The sequence below is a fragment of the Drosophila bipectinata genome, chromosome 2L, assembly GCF_030179905.1.
Source record: "Drosophila bipectinata strain 14024-0381.07 chromosome 2L, DbipHiC1v2, whole genome shotgun sequence".
Classification (NCBI taxonomy): Eukaryota; Metazoa; Arthropoda; class Insecta; order Diptera; family Drosophilidae; genus Drosophila; species Drosophila bipectinata.
In genome coordinates this window covers 23,825,407-23,844,175 of record NC_091736.1, presented here as the reverse complement: position 1 = coordinate 23,844,175, position 18,769 = coordinate 23,825,407, and the positions used below count along the sequence as shown (strand labels likewise).

Sequence of the window (18,769 nt, the reverse complement as noted above, 5' to 3'; positions counted from 1 at the left end):
GTAACGTTAAAATTGTTCGTCAAATTTTTTTACAATCAAAATGACAGAAAAAGAACACCTTAACACATGTATTTGCTGCATACGCCAGATCTGAAAAAAAGCCAATACAATAAGCTTAGGCGTGGCACTCTGTCAACAATTTTTTTAACAGTTGTAATTTTAAAAGCAAAAAAAATGCGTTTATATTTTTATTTATTTGTATTATTTAAATAAATAATTTTTTGTTTTAAAATAATACGAACAAAAAACATTTTCTTTTGTTTTATTAGGCAAAAATATTTAGGGTTTTTTACAACATTAATTTTTTACGATATATTAATTCGTTTGTGGTTGAGCACTTTGGTATGCAATAATATTCAGTTTTATTGGATGACTAAAACTATTCTTAATTTTTATTTTTATATATGTATGTATATGTTAAGACTTATATTTACAAAACTCTAAAAAATGTAACGTCAAATGGAAATAACAATAATGCAACAATTATCCTTAAATATTTAATATAAGTAATACATTTTAAATAAATCATATATTTTTTTTTAACGAAAAAGTTTAATTATTACAGATAATCGACATGAAAAAATTGAATTCGCCTTATGTAGAGTAGTTTATAGATGAAAAATTTTTTATTATTATTTTTATTAATACTACTTTTATTATACTATTAATATTATTGCATTTCATTTCATTTTCGAAACTACACACATTTTATTGTGGTGTGATTTTATGCCCATTCTCTACCGTCTTTGCACAGTTGCAGTTTTTGTCTTCACTACATAATATCTTTTGATTTTGTTTCTGGACGTGTTCAATGCGCGACTTATATGTGTATAGAGATTGTAGGGGCACATGTAAAAGCTCCACGATTTGCGTGAAGTCTAAAACTGTAATAATTGAATGTAAAAAATTTTATATATTTTTTTTTATCGAAAAGTTGTATTATACATACCATCGTCTGCCGTTATATGGCCATGACGTATAAGGAAGTCAATTACTACCGGCGCTGAGGTAGTTTTAAAATCTGGCGTAAAGAGGCGTTCCACACACTCCCTGGCTGGAAGCAATTCAAATGCTTGAACCTCTCCGTCTGCATTATGAGGAACAAAATCTAATGGCAGCTCCAAGTCAAATACATATTCAGTATTTGGAAAAAGACCTTGACGACTTTCAAAATAAAACGAGACACATCCAGCCGATACTAAGTTTTTTACTAAATCTTTTGGAATGGATGCTTCCTCAGCAGCTTCCTTGATTGCAGTCTCTTTAATGCCAAACCCCACTGAAAGCCCTCCACCTACCATATTATCCCACTTGCCAGGCCATGTTTCCTTTGTATTGGACCTTTGCTGAAGCCAAATGCACAGTCCCTGGGTTGGATGCCTAACATAGCCATTTATGTCGACACCGTACTTGCGCACTCCAAATAGTGGCGTAGCTGCACGTTCCATTTTCAAGAGTGCCTTGTGGTCGGATTTTACTTCAAAATACTCGTCACGCCAACCCTGTAAAGCTGGAAATAATCCATTTGAGCGAAGGTCACGTAACACCTTTTCAAGTTGTTCACTGCGTTCGTTATAATCCCGAAAAGCTGGATTGAGTTCGACTAAACCCTAAAGAAGTAAAAAAAATATTTATTTTACAAAGAATGTAAAATATTTTTACAATTAAGGGGAAATAGGGTTGTTTAATTTTTTTTCTAGAAAAAATGGCAAAATAAGTCAATGCCTGTAATATTTGTAAAGCGGCTAAAAATAAAAGTAATTTTCTGTGCCCATCATATCTCAATCATTATAGATAACGAGAAATTCAAAAATCAAAATGTTATTGTATATTGCAACATTGTAAAATAATCAAATTGCCCAGGTACCCATTGGTGGATTTTCCGAAATTGTAGTGCTAAAAATGCATCTAAGATTTGACCTTCTAAGAAGTTTTTGTGACATTAGGAATTTATTAGAATGAACAAAGAATCGAAACAAAAAAATTGTAACAACCCTACTCCTCCCTTAAACAGATTGAACTAACTGAAACAAACAAAGTTTGGTACAATTTTCTAAGTGACATACCTGTTTAGTTTGTTCGCAATCTCTTATGCAAAATACTTCAGGATATTTTACAAGTTGTTTAAGAACATCAGATTTAATCAGACCAACTTGTTGACCCTCAACCACAAAAGGACGAGTATCGCCTTTGTTGAAACCTGTTTCGGTGATATTCAAATTTTTTTTTTATTTTTTATTATGTACCTCAAGTTTAAGTAAAACAAGAAAGAACGGCTTTAGTCGAGTTTTCCGACTATATTATACGCGGTACTCATCTTTTCTACCCACAGTTTGAGTAACCTTTAATGTTTAAACTTTAACGGTATGGATTCTCAGCAACAAATTAATGTTGCTGACAACAACAAACCTACGGCCATACTACCGATTCAAAAGGGGAATCAGACGGGTGTTTGCAATAAAACATTTTCCGAAAACATTAACAAACTGGCACTTTCATTAGATTTCTGCTTCGGGGGTGAGAGTGGCATAATTTTGATACAAACTTGATCGGCGCTGTACCACGTGTTCATACCGACAGACGGACATCGCTATATCGACTCGGTTGTTGATGGTGATCAAAAATATAAATATATGTTCTTTATGAGGTCGGAGATGATTCCTTCATTATGTTACATACATTCACACGACTACAATATACCCTTGTAGTCTACGAGTACCAGGAATAAAAAGTAAAATATAGCATACGTTTAATAATACCAGTACTATACCTTTACCAGTAATAATCTTCGTAAGGACTTTGAACTTTTTCTTTCTTTTATAGTTATTATTTTTTAAATTTTCTTTAATTGTAATATTTTTCTTTAATTTTACAATTGTAAAATTGTTTAATTTTTCATTATGTCCGGCTAATAAAATTTTAAAGTCCGTCCGGCAATTTGTCAATTTGTAATAGAATGCAATTAAAAATAACAATAATAAAGTAAATATGAAAAGTAAAAAAAAAAATTTTAATAAAAAAATAAAAGTAAATATAAACATAAGACTAAAACTTGAAACAAACGCCCAATAATGAAATCGAACTCAGAACCCCAAGAATAAGGAGCGCGCACTATCCATCTAGGCTCCCCTCGATGTTGATTTGATGATACTTAAAATTGGTTTTAACCCCTTGACGTATTTCCACGAGTCTCCCTCGTTTTCTATTCGTTTTCATGAATAACATTAGCTACATCAAACGATGTCAACTCCAGTAAATTAATAGTGGTGGAGCGTAGTTTCAATTAAACAATTTTTCAATTAACTAATTGCTAGCATGAAAAATTCCTTCCATTAAGCGGAAAAATCGAGGAGGCAGAGGAGGAAAAGATAACTGTTTACGCTTAGTGTTTTCAAAGTTATAAAACTGCTTTGTATCCTGAGTAAATTGTATCTGACAGCGGGGAAAAAAACACTGCCGTTCGTTTAAGAGGAAGTGGAAGCAGCGACATTTATTATGGACACTGCAATAACGAAACATCAATACTTGCTTATTCGCTAATTCGAAAATAGTGAAACTTCTTAATACGTATTGCCAAGCTATCCAAAGGACATAACAGTAGATGAAACATATGCACAAGTGAAGTTGCAGATTCTACTATACAATACAGCTATTAGTATTTTACAGGTACAAAAAACTGAAATTGAAAACTGTCTTAATGACAATTCTCCGTACTTATTAACATTAATTGGCGGGGCACAAAGAGTTTTCAAATTGGCTTTCAACAAAACTTTTCATGATAGATGTCTTTTTCCAAGGAGATGTTTTATTTTTTTAAAAGGAGACCCCCTACAATCCGTTGAAGAAGAATTTTATATTAAAAGTAAAATAGAGAACCTACCTACCGCCTACCGAATTTAAAATTGCCAATAAGAAATTACTCATAAATCATAGCCTTCAATTTACTATGGTATGAAATCTTTTATATGCGAAAGAATTCAAGCGGAATTTCGCGATGAAATGGGAATAATTGTTGATACGTCTAGAGACGGAGGAAAAGGAACTTGTAACGATGGAAATACTGCTGAAAATTTTTTATCACATTCGATCAGCAAATCTTATTTTCTGTCCTTTTTTCTCCAAGAATAGCTTATTATCTGATCTTCCAAGGGTCAAAGCGATTTATTCGCCAGGCCCCGATGAAGTACTGTGTGCTGTGTGCTAAGATGCAGTGCCAGGGCTCTGTGCAAACCTCTTCTTAGACTTTTTTAACTTATCTTTGGAAACCTCGATTTTTCCTCTTAAGTGGAAGGAATTTTCCATAATTCCCCTACATAAAAAAGGGGAAAAGTCCGATGCTGCCAACTACATAGGCATCTCTAAATTGCCTACAATTCCAAAGCTATTTGAAAAATTAATTACTCCTCATTTGCAACAACTTTGCTCTTCGATCATCTCTCCATGTCAGCTTGGCTTCATTAAGCGTCACACCACCACCACAAAATTAATGGAGTTCATTTGTCAGTACTGGAGTACTGGACATCCTTTGTCATAGATGGCTTTCGAAGATGTAATCTGTCTGACAGATGTTATTTACACAGACTTTATCAAAGAATTTGATACAGTTAATCACTTACTCTTGTTGAGTAAACTGAATATGCTGGGATTTTCTACAGACCTCTTAACTTGGATCTCCAGCTACTTAGATGGAAGGACACTTTTGGTCCGTGCTACATCTGGAGTCCTCAAGGAAGTCATCTTGGCCCGTTATTATTTACTCTTTTCATAAATGACTTGCCCCCTGCTTTAACGAACTCTCTAGTTCTTATGTTACTAATTGTCACTTATGTTCTAATTTGTCTTCAGTACAAACCCATCTGTGCCCAATGCAGTCTTCAGTCTAACCTTGAAAACTTTCAAAAGTGATATTTAGCTAATGATTTAATACTTAATGGATCAAAATGCAAGCTTATGTCTTTTTATCGTTCTCGCCCTCGGCAGGCTACGTATACTCTTTATGGGATTGTCTTAGAGAAATTAACTTAGTTTAATGATCTCGGCGTCCTATTAGACACTAAACTTAAATTTTTCGACGATATTTCCTCAATGGTTAATAAGGCTAAGTCCTTGGTTTCATGAAAAGGTGGTCAAAAGAATTTAACTACCTCTACATAACTAAAACCTTATTCATTTCTTTGGTCCGTCCGATACTGGAGTACGGTTCATGTGCCTGAAGTCTCCAATATGGAGTACATCAAAACCGCATAGAATCCGTACAAAAGAATTTTTTTACTTTTTTACTTAGAGGTCTGAGCTGGGATGCAAATCTTCCCCTTCCATTTGATAATAGTAGAATCTTACTAATAAACTTACCTACATAGCTTAACAAATCGTAGGACAATGCTCGGTGTAGTTTTTCTGCATAACCCTAATGGGGTTAAAGATAGCGAGCATTTACTGACACGCTTGAATTTTAACATTCCCAAATAGAAGGACTTGAAACTTTAGTCCTCTGTTCCTTAGCCATTGTAGCTCGACATATGAACAGCACGACCCTTTTAGGGTCTTATGTTTGAACTACAATGGTCTCTACTCTATAACATATTTTCCTGTCCTCTAAATGTCAGATATAGAGTTTTAAATTTTCTTCCTAACTCCTTTTAGTTTAATAAATTACAAATAGCTTAACATATACGAATAAATCGTCGTCTGGGGCTCTAAGCTTTATAATGAATACAGGAATGCTAGCTTATGCTCTAATTGATACACTTGTTGGAATATCTTACACTGCCGCAGCAGCATTAAAAATGGCGCATCCCTGGCCCGAGATAAACACTACTCTTTTGACAACATAGCCCAGGTAAAGGATGAGAACCTACCCCTTATAAAGTGGCCTCTAGGCAGCTGATTCCTGGGCGTGACTGATTGTACCGGGTAGCCGTACTCAAGACATAAATGTCGAAACAAGCTGTGACTGCTGCCCCTCAAGGACTCTGTTAAAGGCCCAGACTACAGTTGGAGGAGGATATGGAGACACGCAGCCAAGAGGAAAAGCTGATTAAAACAAGAAAGGAAAGCTAACTTCGGGCGTAGCCGAAGTTTATATACCCTTGCCGCTAAAACCGGATATGTATCGCAAACATCGGATATAGTTGGCCGATCCTTATGAAATTTGGTAGGTTGGATTAACTGACCAAAAATATAATCTGTACCAAGTTCCAGCTTTCTATCTTCAAAAACACAAAAGTTGGTTCATTTCCGATTGTTCAGTTATATGGCAGCTATAGGATATAGGCGGCCGATCCTAATGAAATTGAGTAGGTTGGATCAACTGACCAAAAATAGAATTTGTACTAAATTCCAGCTTTCTATCCTCAAAAACACGAAAGTTGGGTCATTTCCGATCGTTCAGTTATATGGCAGCTATAGGATATAGTCGGCCGATCCTTATGAAATTTGGCATGTCGTATTATTTTGCCAAAAATAGCTCTCATGTCAAATTTGAACTCTCTAACTCTAAAAAAAACCAAAGCTATACCATTTCCGATCAATCAGTTATATGGCAGCTATAGGATATAGTTGGCCGATCCTTATGAAAATATCATAATAAAACCAATTAATTACAATAAAAAATCAAGAAAAAAGTCCCAAGCTTCTATCTTGAAAAGTACCAAAGTTGGTATTTCTACCAAATTCATTTCCGATCGTTCAGTTATACTGCGTGCAAAAGAAAGAAGGTGTGTGCAAAGTTTTAAGTCGATAGCTTTAAAACTGAGAGACAAGTTCGCGTAGAAACAGACAGACAGACGGATATCAACTTAGGAGGTCATCCTGATCAAGAATATACAATATACTTTATACGTCGGAGATGTCTCCTTCACTGCGTCAAAATTATAATACCCTTTGCAAGGGCATGCAAATCTCCATCTTCCACCTTGTGGTAGCAGACTCCTACTAATAAACTTACCTAGCTTAGCGTAGAACAATTCTGGGTGTTGTTTTTTTACGTCACCTATTCAATAGGAATGTATATAGCCATCATTTACTAACACGCTTAAATTTTAACATTCCCAATAGAAGGTCTTGAAACTTTAGTCCTCTATTTTTAAGCCATTGTAGTTCGACATATGCACAACTCGAGCCATTTTGGGTCTTATGTTCTTACTACAAGGGTCTCCACTCTATAACATATCTTTCCTGTCTTTCAAATGTAAAATCTAGTATTTTTTAATTTTCTTACTAACTCCTCTAGCATAATAAATTAAAAATAACTTAATAAACACACAAACACACACTGTGGAAAATTGTACGTTTGCTTTATTCTAAACAAAATTTTGCAACATTCTTAAGAGAATGTTAAGAAGAATGTTTTGTTAAGAAACTTAAACACAGAACGCAGTCATTTTTCGAGCTCAAGCAATCATTTTTTTCTACCCCAATGGTGGGAAATTTTCATTTTTCCAATAAGAACAATTACAGAACAGTCAGACACTGAGCCAAAACTTCTATTCTAGAAACAGTTGTCAACAGTTATCAACAGCTGACGGCTATGACGTTCTTAGTCTGTCTCATGAACGTTCTCATTGGGAGAGTTTGCCCAACACTGTTCTTAAGAAGGCCTTTCACTTTGATTCCCTAACAGATTTTTTAGTTTTTCAAGCCGAAACATAAAAAATTTATGTTACAACAATGTCTCTAAATAATCGATGTTTTTATTTTTTTTGAGTTGTCATTTTACATTTAATGTTCATTTAATGTCATTTAATGTTCATGAATCAGTGTTTAAATAATTTTTAAGGCCGTTGTAAACAAATAATCTCAGCTATCAGTTTTCTATGTTTAGGTTATGAAGCCAAGCTAAAATTATATTTATATAAATTTATGTAGCTATAATTTAATCCTCAAAAAATTCTTTTAGTTTCTATTTCCAATTTTACGTTAACTATAAGCCAAGAGTTCCGAAAAAATTTAACGGTTGTCCAACAGGGACATTTTTAAATAAAAATTACAGCTTTTCCAAAAAAAAAAAAAAAGTGTATATATATGAATATATTTTTTTTTTATTTTGAATACAAGCATAAGTATTTATTTCAATAATTTTAAAACTATTATTTCAATTTTGAAAACATCGATGTTTTGGGTAAAACACATCGAAAATATCGATGTTTCCAAACATCGAAAATATCGATGTTTCCAAACATCGAAAATATCGATGTTTCCGAACATCGATGTATTTAGGTATACAATGTAAAAGACAAAAGGTATGCAAAAAAAGGCAGACTTTAATTAAATAAGGGTAACTATATTAAAAGAAATTCCAAAATTTTACAATTATTTATATTTAGTGATAATTCTGGTGATAGAATATGCGATAGGTGATAATCACCTATATAAAAATATAATATTTTTTACATAGAATTCGAAACGGATCAAGAGTTTGACAAACTGTGTTCAAATAGGACCCCAAAATCATTTATCGATGTCACACGATCTAGAACGTGATTGCCAAAAAAATACGAAACCATATGAGGTGCGCAGCAATGAAATGTCAAGCATAAATTTTATCCAGTTCAGGACACTCGATTTAGAACACTAGACCATAAATAAGTTCACCAAGTTCAATCTGCAGGTGTCTATGCAGAAAATTATCAGAAAAGGAGAAACATAATTTTATACCATCCTCGTGTTGAAGCATAAGTTATGAAAATTTGAAAATTGACATTCCTTGGACATTTTTTTTTTAGGGGGGTTACCTTTGATTATTTTCGACATAATTTAGTCCTTAGAAGAGCGCTGTTGCTTAAGTTGCTTTTGATAGCATTTTTTTGTAAAGACACCTGTAAAATCATGCCAAAGCAAAAGTAGTTCACTGATCGCAATAAAGAAAAAATTATTTTATTGGCGGAACCAAATGGGTCAAATCGGCAAATATCTGATGAAACACATTTCAATGAAAGTCTAGTGCGTCGCTTTTTAAAAAAATATCGTGAGACAGGTAAAGTAAAAAGGATAGAAGGAACAGGTAACAAAAAATGCACCACGTCACGAGAAGATCGCTTTATTATGAGGACGAGCCTGCAGGATCGTTTCAAAACTGCAGCGCAGATAAGATCAGAGATTCAGGAACAGTTTTCAAAAGATATTTCGGAGCGAACTGTTGAACGTCGGCTTAACTCCATGGGAATGCTCGCAAGGTCCCCTGTAAAAAAGCCACTTTTGAATCCGCGAATGAAAAAAAATCGTTTAAACTGGGCCAAGGACAAGAGAAATTGGACTGCTTCTGATTCGTCTAGAGTGCTAATTTCAGATGAGTACAAATTTAATCTCATTGGATCTGATGGAATCCTCAAGGTGCGCCGTAGACGTGGGGAACGTTATTCTGAAAATTGCTGCATAGCCACAATAAAGCATTCACCGTATGTTATGGTATGGGGATTCATATCCAAATATAAAACGGAATCAATTTTAATGGTTCAGGGTATGATCAATGTAGAAAAATACAAAGAAATAATATTAAGTGGAGTTGTGCCTAGCATTAAGTCATAAGAAGAACAGGAACTCATTTGTCAGGATGATTCTGCACTTTGCCATCGAGCGCGGTCTGTGAGTTACTCAGTGTCCGATTGTTACCAAAACAACTTATTCAGATAAATTTATCATTTTTCTATCTAAAGATAAAAAATTTGAAGGAAGAATTGGGCATTAAGTCCTTAGATTGGCCAGGAAACAGTCCAGACCTGAATCCAATCGAGAATGTTTGGGCCTAAATGGGTGCCAAAATAAGAAAGCGAAAGCCCAAAACTATGGGGTTTTTAAACAAATTATAGAAAAAGTATGGATACACGATATAACGAAGGAATATTTTTGTTCCATTTACGATTCTATGCCCAATAGGGTAAAATCTGTAATTAAGGCCAAAGGCAGAATTACTAAGTATTAAGCTAAATTAAAAAAATATGTCTATTGATAAATTGCCTAGATTTAAATTTTTTTTATAATTAGTACGGTATTCAATTGGAAATAAATAGTTTTTGTTGAATTTGTTCATTTTTATAACTTATATTAATTTTTTTCTTAAGAGTGCCGTAATAGTGAAAAGTCATTAAAACTAGGGTGAAACCAAAAAACATTTTTTTAATATTAAAAAGAAACTTAAACTAAAAATTGGTATGCACTTTTATTAACATACCATCAGTTAACTTATTTAAAAAAAAGTTGGGCGAATTCGCAATCATATAAAGAAACCACAGGCTCTGAAATTTAGAAATTCGTAAACCTTCAAAGTGCGGCTTTTTTTGTGGCGCTGACTGTAGGTGTTTTTTAATAACAGTCTCATTGTGCGTTTTTGATTCTGTTTTGTTTCTTTTATATAACCTAAAAGTTTTTCTAAGTTTTTTTTAATACTTTTTGTATAAACTTGACTTTTTATTTTTTAGTCTTCAAAGTTCCTTAGTAAACCACGGACACCTTAGTAAACCACTGTTCCGCCCATAGACAAAAAATAAAAAGAGTCATAACCACAAAATTTACGAAAAGTAAACAAATTGTTACTAAAATGTCCAAGCTTCTTTATGCAAACTATATTTTTCTGGAAGTCTAACGGTTCTTTCTAAAAATAGAATTAAAACTGTGAACACGTGTTTATTTTCAAAGCTTAGCTGCACGCGTTGCATCGCGTCATTTTTGTTATTCATTTTGTTATTCAGTGTATTTGTTAATATATTAAGGTATTAAACAAAGGTAAAGCTATCTGCAGAAATTTGCGGATGTGTTCATAATCAACAATATACTAACATCGTCTCTTTTTTTTCTTCAAGGTCGGATGCAGCTGTTTCGCATTGTAGTTGTATGGCAAGTTATATGGCAGCTATAAGATATAATCGGCCGATCAGTTTGACATTTGGTAGGTCGGATTAACTGACCAAGAAACTGTACAAAGTTACACGTTTCCACCTTCAAAAATACATAATTTTGGTAATTTCCAATCGTTCAGTTATATGCCATCTATAAGATATAGTCGGTGGGTCGTTTTATTTTGCCAAAAATGGCTCTTATGTAAAATTTAACTCTATTTGACGTTAAAGTAAACATTTCCGATCAATCAGTTATATGGCAGCTATATGATATAATTATCCGATCTGGCTGATTTTAACATATTTTTTTAGAATAAAAATAAAAACATATTGTGCCAAGTTTTAAGTCCCTACCTCAACTAGAAGTATTTTGGCACGCTCTCTCCATACAAGCCGGACCACTGTGCCACGGTGGTTTAGATGACGTTGTGGTAGAGTAATCTGGCCCAAAATTATTTATGGCATCAAGAACAACTTCATAAAAAGCTTCAATAGAAATTTCAATAGTATGTCACTGATACTGAAAAAAAATTCCGTCCCTTTTCCGTCACTTCTGTTGTGCTTGATCAATTTTCTCCGTAGGTTATAGAGAAGAGTCAGTAGAGACTGATGCTGAAAGCGTAGGGTGTAAAACCAAAGGGAGCGATGTCGGAAAAGTACGTTTTACAAAGGAGAAAGTATAATTTAATCATTTCATTTTCATTTTTTTGAAATCATTTGAGGTGTTGGCCTATGGACTCGTAGGAAACACATCTAGATGAGGGCCGTAGGTAAGGAAAAGTCCTCTGATAATCGAGCGGACGTTTGTGAAGGTATGCAGGCATCCGGAACAGTTGTAACACTACTTGATTGACGCATTCACAAGAACGTTTGATTTAAGATTTCCAGGTTTTTTTTTAGTATGATATGAGGCGTATTTAAGGTTAGTGAGCACATTTTTTTGCATTCTCTTTAAGGCTCCTCTCTATTTCGTACATCTTATATGTAAGACCAAAAGTGAGTCTTCGGTTAATGGTTACGCTCCGATATACATATGTGTTCCGTTTGGAAGTTCGGTCATTTCCGATTTGTCAGCTATATGGCAGCTATAGGATATAGTCAGCCAATCCCGACCGTTCCGACTTATATACTGCGTGCAAAAGAAAGAAGGGTGTACGCAAAGTTTCAAGTCGATAGATTTAAAACTGAGAGACAACTTTCCAAAAAAAAAAAAAAAAAAAAAAACAGCCGGACGGACGGACAGTCGGAAATGCTTGTATCAACAGAGGTGATCCTGATCAACAATACGAGGGTACGCTGAGAAAAAAGTCGGCCTTACAAGGAAAATACTTTTTTTTTTATTTTGTTTTTTTTTTCTCAAAATAATTTATGTCTATGTCTACGTCTAGTATGCACTTGGACCACCGATCCTCCAGTTTCCCAATACCTTCCATAAAATAAGATTTGTCCAGGTCCTCAAAATAGGCGTTTGTTTCACAGATTACCTTTTTATATGACTGAAATTTCTTACCCCAAGCCATTTTTTTAAGTTTGAAAATAAATAATAGTCACAGGGTGCTAAATCTGGAGAATAGGGTGGATGGGGTAGAATTTCGACAACGCTCTTGTGAGCGGGAGCATTTTCTTCGCCTTGTGCGGCCTTTTTTTCTTCAGCTCCGAATCAAATCGTCCCAAGAGATTCGAATAGTATTCTCCCGCAATTGTTCTGCCTTTTTCCAAATAATCCACATGAATTACACCTCGGGCATCCCAGAAATCCGTTGCCATCTTCTTGTTGGCCGACAAACCGATCTTTGCCTTTTTCGGTGCCGTTTCTCCAGTTGAATTGGAGATCCGTTTTCTCCATTGCTTTGACTGTTCCTTTCTCTCTGGTGTATGGTGATGAATTCGTCAGGTTTCGTCAACATTTACAAAACGTGGACAAAAATTTTTTTTTTTTTGCGTTAAGAAATGTTAAACTCTCCTTTGCAAAGTGCAAGCGGTTGCGTTTATTTTCCATTGTAAGCAATCGCGGCACCCATCTTGACAAAAGTTTACCCATGTAAAAAATTCGTGTAAATTCAGAAACGCAATTCAGAAACAAGTCGGAAAATTAATCACTGATTGCATTGTTGAACTTCTGTGTGCCATATAACAGCCAATTTCATTCATAACAGCCAGACTCCAGATTTAGATCAAAAGAAATAGAAATTAGTAATTGAATATCGTCAAATTAATAAAAAAAAATTACTGTCCGATAAATTTTCACTCCCAAGAAAAGAATGTTCCTTTTGAATGGACAGTTGAATGCCAAAACGCATTCCAATATTAAAAAAAAAACTCATTGAACCTACTTTGATACAATATCCCGATTTCAGCAAAGAATTTTGAATAATTACTGATGCAAGTAAGCAAGAGTGTAAAGCGTTTTTAACTGACCCCCGTAACGGACTGCAACTTTCTATTGCATATGCATCAAGAGGTTTTACGAAGGGAGAAAGCAATAAGTGTACAACTGAGCAGGAATTAGCTGCAATTCACTGGGCAATATTACATTTTCGACCTCATATTTATGGAAAACACTTTACAATCTAAACAGATAACATACCATTAATAATTCTATTTTCAATGATCATTCCGAGATCTAAACTGACACGTAAAAAGCTAGAATTAGAAGAGTATGATTTTACAGATGGATATCTAATGGGAAAATACAATAATGCAGCTGATGCGTTTTCAAGAATAACCATTGATCTACAAAACAAAAGATCTACAAAACATTACTAAATATATACAATAGACATAAAATCCGAGCGGAAAACATAGAAATACAATTGCCTACGCATGTAACCTTGTAACCATGTAAAAGATATATGTTTATTTAAACATGGCAGAAAAATTAGTGCCAGATATGAAAGCAATTTATATACGAATGGCGTCCTAGACTTCGTCAATTTTTCTAAAAGCCTGAAATGCAAGCCGGTATTAGTAAAATCAGTCAACTCAAAATGACCCAAAATTTATAATTTTAAGCAAATGGGCAATAAGATATTGAATAAATTAGGAGTAGCTCTACTCAACCCGGTGACCCTTTTAGAAAAAAAGGAGAAAGAAGCTATACTTACTTAGTTAGATAAGTTCTATGACGATCCAAAACAAGGGAGTCAAAATCAAAAGACATTACTTTTGGAAAGGTATGACTCGAAAAATTACTGAGTACATAGGAAAATATCAGAAACGCCAAAAAGCTACATTAACTAAGCACGATAGAACCCCAAAAATATAAGGTTGTCAAAAAAGTGTTGCAGTCTATTTTTATTGAATTTTCAATTGTTCATAAAGTTGCTTAAAATAATGCGATTTAAGTCATATATGCGCCGTTTTGTTTACAGACGAGTTTCCAGCGAAATGCTAACTTCATAATGCCCTTCTTATAGAAGCTCGCTTCCCTATTGGAAAAAAAACTGGGAGAGCCAATTTTCACAGGACTCTCTTGTGGCCAAGTTCTGACTAACAAGCGCGTTCGTAATGGACAAAAATAGGTGGTAATCACTTGGTGTCAGATCCGGACTATACGGTGAATGCAAAGAACCTTCCATCCGAACTCCCGGAGCTTCTGGACCACACACACCAAAGATGTGTAAAAAAAAAACCTGAAAATCGATTTTCTTTCTCAGTTCCTCAGATGTACCCCCTTAAGTCTGATAAAGGAATGGCTTACGAAAACAGTTTTTCTTTGTAAGACACTTTTTACTTCCGAATTTCGTGTTTTACTGCGAGGATGCCCTGATCCCTGTGGATAAAACATCCACGTTGCGAACATACCAAGGTGTCCCAGTGATAGTTATCAAGATTTTAGATTGCGCGCGCTGTATTATGTCTATCTTTCTGTCCCCACAGCCGGGAGCCATACGTCCAGATTGGCTTTAGTTTTTAAGTGAGTTTATAATCCAGTGGAGGCTGCTAACTTTCAGTTTAAATTGCATTTTTTTGCATTCGATGTGCTTACGCCAAGTTAGTCGTTTATCGAGGTCGACGCCATGGTACGTTACTTAGTTAGCTTGAGGGATCTGCATACCGTTTAGCTTGTGGGTGTATGTTGGCATATGCGTTTTAGTTTTGTACATGAGTCCAGCTTGAGATACGTCGAGGAAAATAGAGCTACAATATTTTCGCTGTTCTGATATTAATTAATTCTCTTGCTCGATGGTTTCTTCGGAAGCCAAATTGGTGTGCCCGGATAATATTGCAAGCTTCCAAATATGGTATTATGCGAGTTAACAAGCATTTTTTAAACAATTCAGACAAACAAGATAGAAGGCTTTTCGGTCTGTGTGATGTCGGAATTGAGTGGTATTTTCCTGGCTTCGGTATCATTATGATAATGGATTTCTTTCACTTTTTTGTGAAATAGTCAAGATTAATTAAATAGTATACAGACGACCTCAATAATTTTTTTTTTTTTTTTTTTTATTATAGCTTTGCTTTTATTTATTGAATCTACTCTTAATTTTGAGACTAACAATAAGTTGACGAATCTTAACATTAAAATTTAACTAACAGTATACTAAGACTGCATTCTGGTTGCGCGTCCCTCAGGTCGGTCGCTGGGTGGGTAGGTCATTGCGACGAAGGCGTGATTGGTTGCTCAACCTTGTTAGACCTCTCGCCAGGTGGTTAGGGTGCACCGATAGCTTGGTTAAGTACTTTACCTTCTGTTCTGCGATCGCTTCTTTGACTGGTCGAATGTTTAAGTCGCGGTGTATGTTTTCGTTGCGAACGTACCACGGTGCCCCGGTGATTGTTCTCAAGATCTTCGACTGAACTCTTTGAATTATGTCAATGTTGCTATTGCTGGCGTTCCCCCATAACTGGGAGCCGTACATCCATATAGGTTTTAGTACCGAGTTGTACAGCAGGACTTTATGTTCAAGGCTAAGAGGTGACCGAGCGTTGATAAGCCAATGAAGACCGCTGGCTTTTAGCTTTAGGTGTGTTCTTTTGGCTTCAATGTGCCGGCGCCATGTGAGTCTTCTGTCGAGATGTACTCCTAGGTATGTTACTTCGTTTGCTTGTGGGAGTAGAGTGTTGTTTAGTGTTATCGGCGGGCAGTTTTGCCTGTTCAGAGTGAACGTAACATGCTTGCATTTTAGTTCGTTCACTTTAATTCGCCAGTCTGACAGCCATTTTTCGACATCGACCATGTGATGAGCTAGCTGCGCAGTTGCTTGAATCGGGCATTTTGAGCGGCTAAGAATAGCTGTGTCATCGGCAAACGTGGATGTTGTTAGACGTGTGCTTGTCGGGATATCTGCTGTGTAGAGGACATATAATATTGGCCCTAGCACGCTGCCTTGAGGAACTCCAGCTCCAACAGTGTACTCATCGGATATAGCGGTATTGCACCTCACGACAAATTTTCTGTCGTGAAGGTAAGACTCCAAAATCTTGTGGGTGCTGTAGGGGAGCATTGTCTTGATCTTGTACATTAGACCTTCCAGCCAGACTCTATCGAATGCTTGAGAGACATCTAAAAATATGGCAGTACAGTACTCTCGTTTTTCGAACGCGTTCCGAATTTCGGATGTTATCCGGTTGACCTGCTCAATTGTTCCATGCTTTTCACGAAACCCAAATTGGTGTGACGGGATTCCTTCCTGGATTCTCAGGTATGTGTTTATCCGAGTCATTAGGCATTTTTCAAAGAGTTTAGATAGGCAAGAGAGTAGGCTTATAGGTCTATACGACGTGGGGATAGTGTGGTCTTTTCCCGGCTTTGCTATCATTATTATAATTGACTTTTTCCATCTCACTGGAAAGTGGCCAAGTTTTGCGATGGCATTAAATAGCTGGGTGAGAGTGCAAACGGCACAGTATGGGAGCTCAATGATCATTTTGGGAGTTATGAGGTCGCAGCCCGGGGATTTTTTCGGATTCAGTTGTCGTTTGATGATGTTAACGATTTCGTTTGGGCGAAACTCAATCGGCTCATGTTGAGGCTGGGGCTCATCTGATAGAGTCGGCAGAGTAAACGCATTGGTGGCAGGATTTGGTTGGAAGACATTTTTAAGGTGTTTGGCAAACGTACTGGCTCTGTCTGCGTCGCTGCGCGCCCACCCGCCTGTGGAATTTCTAATAGGCATCACGGTTTCTTTCGGTGAGCTCAGAGTTGGGTGAGCTCTCCATAGTGAGTGTTTCGTACTGTTAGTTGACAATTGCTCTATGTAGCGGTGGTGGACATACGTTTCTTCTTGCTGTAGAGCTTGATCAAGTTGACGTGAGGCATGTTTGAAGCGTTGCTTAGCAGATGGCGATCTGTGACATTGCCATTCTCGACGTAAGCGTCGCTTTTCGAGGACGAGCTGTTCGATTTGTAGATTTGTCTTCTTTTGATTGCGTTGTGTGTTTATAATTTGAGGTGTTGAAACTCGAGCTGCAGAGACGAGTACAGACTCCAGCGATTTAACAAAACTGTCTACGTTGGCTTCGTCGCTGAGGTGAGGACTCAGCTCAATGTGTGAGCTGATGTACTTCCTGTACTTAACCCAATTGGTTTTATGCGAGGTCAGATTTGATGGTTGATCCCATGTTCCTGGGTGTTGGAGTAGAGTAAAAAGGACAGGCGAGTGATCAGATGAAAGATCCGAAAGGCATTCGGCGCATATCAGATTTTTAGGAATGTTTTTGGTAATCGCAAAGTCAATTAAATCGGGAAGTATGTTGGTGTGCCAGAAGAAGCATAGTCTAGCTTGTTCTTAGCTTTGATAATTGCATTATAGAGCTGCTTTCCTTTTGGGGTCACAAGACGAGATCCCCAGTGTGTGTGCTTGGCATTGTAGTCTCCTGCTGCTATGAAGTGGTCTCCGAGTGAGTTGAAAAACTGCATAAACTCATCTTCGGCTATGGTGAAGCGTGGGGGGCAGTATACGGCAGCTAGAGTTAATTGCTTGCCAGTATTTAGGTGTATATTTATTGATGTGGCCTGTAGGTAGTTTTTTGCAAATTTCGTATGATAATGGTGCTTGATACGGCTTCTGATTAAAATTCCAGTCCCGCCGTGTGCTTTACCGTCTGGATGATTTGTTCCATAGAATGAATATCCTCGTAGTTGGAAATTGTATCTGTTCGTAAGATGTGTTTCTGAAAGCAGCATTACGTCGATTTGATTGTCTAGTAGGAATTGCGCTAACTCGAGTTTATGCTGCGAAACGCCGTTAGCGTTCCATGTAGATATTCGTAGGGAAGTCATTATTTGGATTGTTGTGAAACCAGCATTTGTATTAATAGATTTTGGTTTCGCATTAGATCTTGCATAGTTGTACGCATAAACGACATGAACTCCGTAAGGCTTTGTTGTAGACTGCATATCATTGCTTCAAAGTTACTTTTTGACTGCTCCGGAAGTTGATACTGCTGAGCCGTGTTCGGTTCTTGGTGTGCTGATTGCGGCAGTGAGCTTTTTGAGGCTGGGGTAGCCAGTCCTGATTTTAAAGCGCTTGCGTATGTGACATTTTTGTCAGAGTTTGTAAGTCCTAGTGAGGATCTGGCTGCGGTCGAGAAGAAGACTTCAGGGTTTGTCCTGGAGGCTATGAACTGATTATTTTGGGTGCGGGCAGTAAGTCCCCTCTGGTGGATGCGACTTTTCAGCTCCTTATAAACTGGGCAACCTCTATAGTTAGCAGTGTGATTTCCACCGCAGTTGCCGCACTTTTTCGAGTTTTGGTCATCTTTGCTCGCTGGGCAGTGTGCGGAGTCATGAAGCTCACCACAAACTACACAAACTGGGCGCAGTTTACAGTAAGACCTTGTATGGCCATATTCTTGGCAGTTCGCACATTGTACCGGGCCATTGCGTTTGTGCGGCTCCTCAACTGTAATTCTGCGGTGCAGCAGGAACTGAAGATTGTATATAGGGTGCACTTCGTATTTCTTGAGGGGCTTAGTTTGTGGTTCGAGTT

At 36.4% G+C, this 18,769-nt stretch overlaps 1 protein-coding gene across 3 annotated transcripts in view; it reads right to left on the bottom strand.

Annotated features, from left to right (window-relative positions):
- Window positions 1-246: 246 nt before the first annotated feature.
- LOC108133695 (uncharacterized) overlaps window positions 247-18,769 on the bottom strand; it is a 53,536-nt gene continuing 35,013 nt past the window's right edge. Inside the window, exons 1-4 of one of the 3 annotated variants that reach the window (XM_017253734.3) lie at window positions 13,420-13,462; window positions 2,067-2,200; window positions 950-1,610; window positions 247-884 (exon numbers count right to left, since the gene is read on the bottom strand). In XM_017253734.3, coding sequence (XP_017109223.1) covers window positions 709-884; window positions 950-1,610; window positions 2,067-2,200; window positions 13,420-13,447 — 999 coding nt within the window. In that variant the 5' untranslated portion in view covers window positions 13,448-13,462 and the 3' untranslated portion in view covers window positions 247-708. Of the gene's footprint in view, window positions 885-949; window positions 1,611-2,066; window positions 2,201-13,419; window positions 13,463-18,769 lie in introns of those variants that run through there. The other 2 variants (XM_043213918.2, XM_043213919.2) reach the window with 2 other exon arrangements.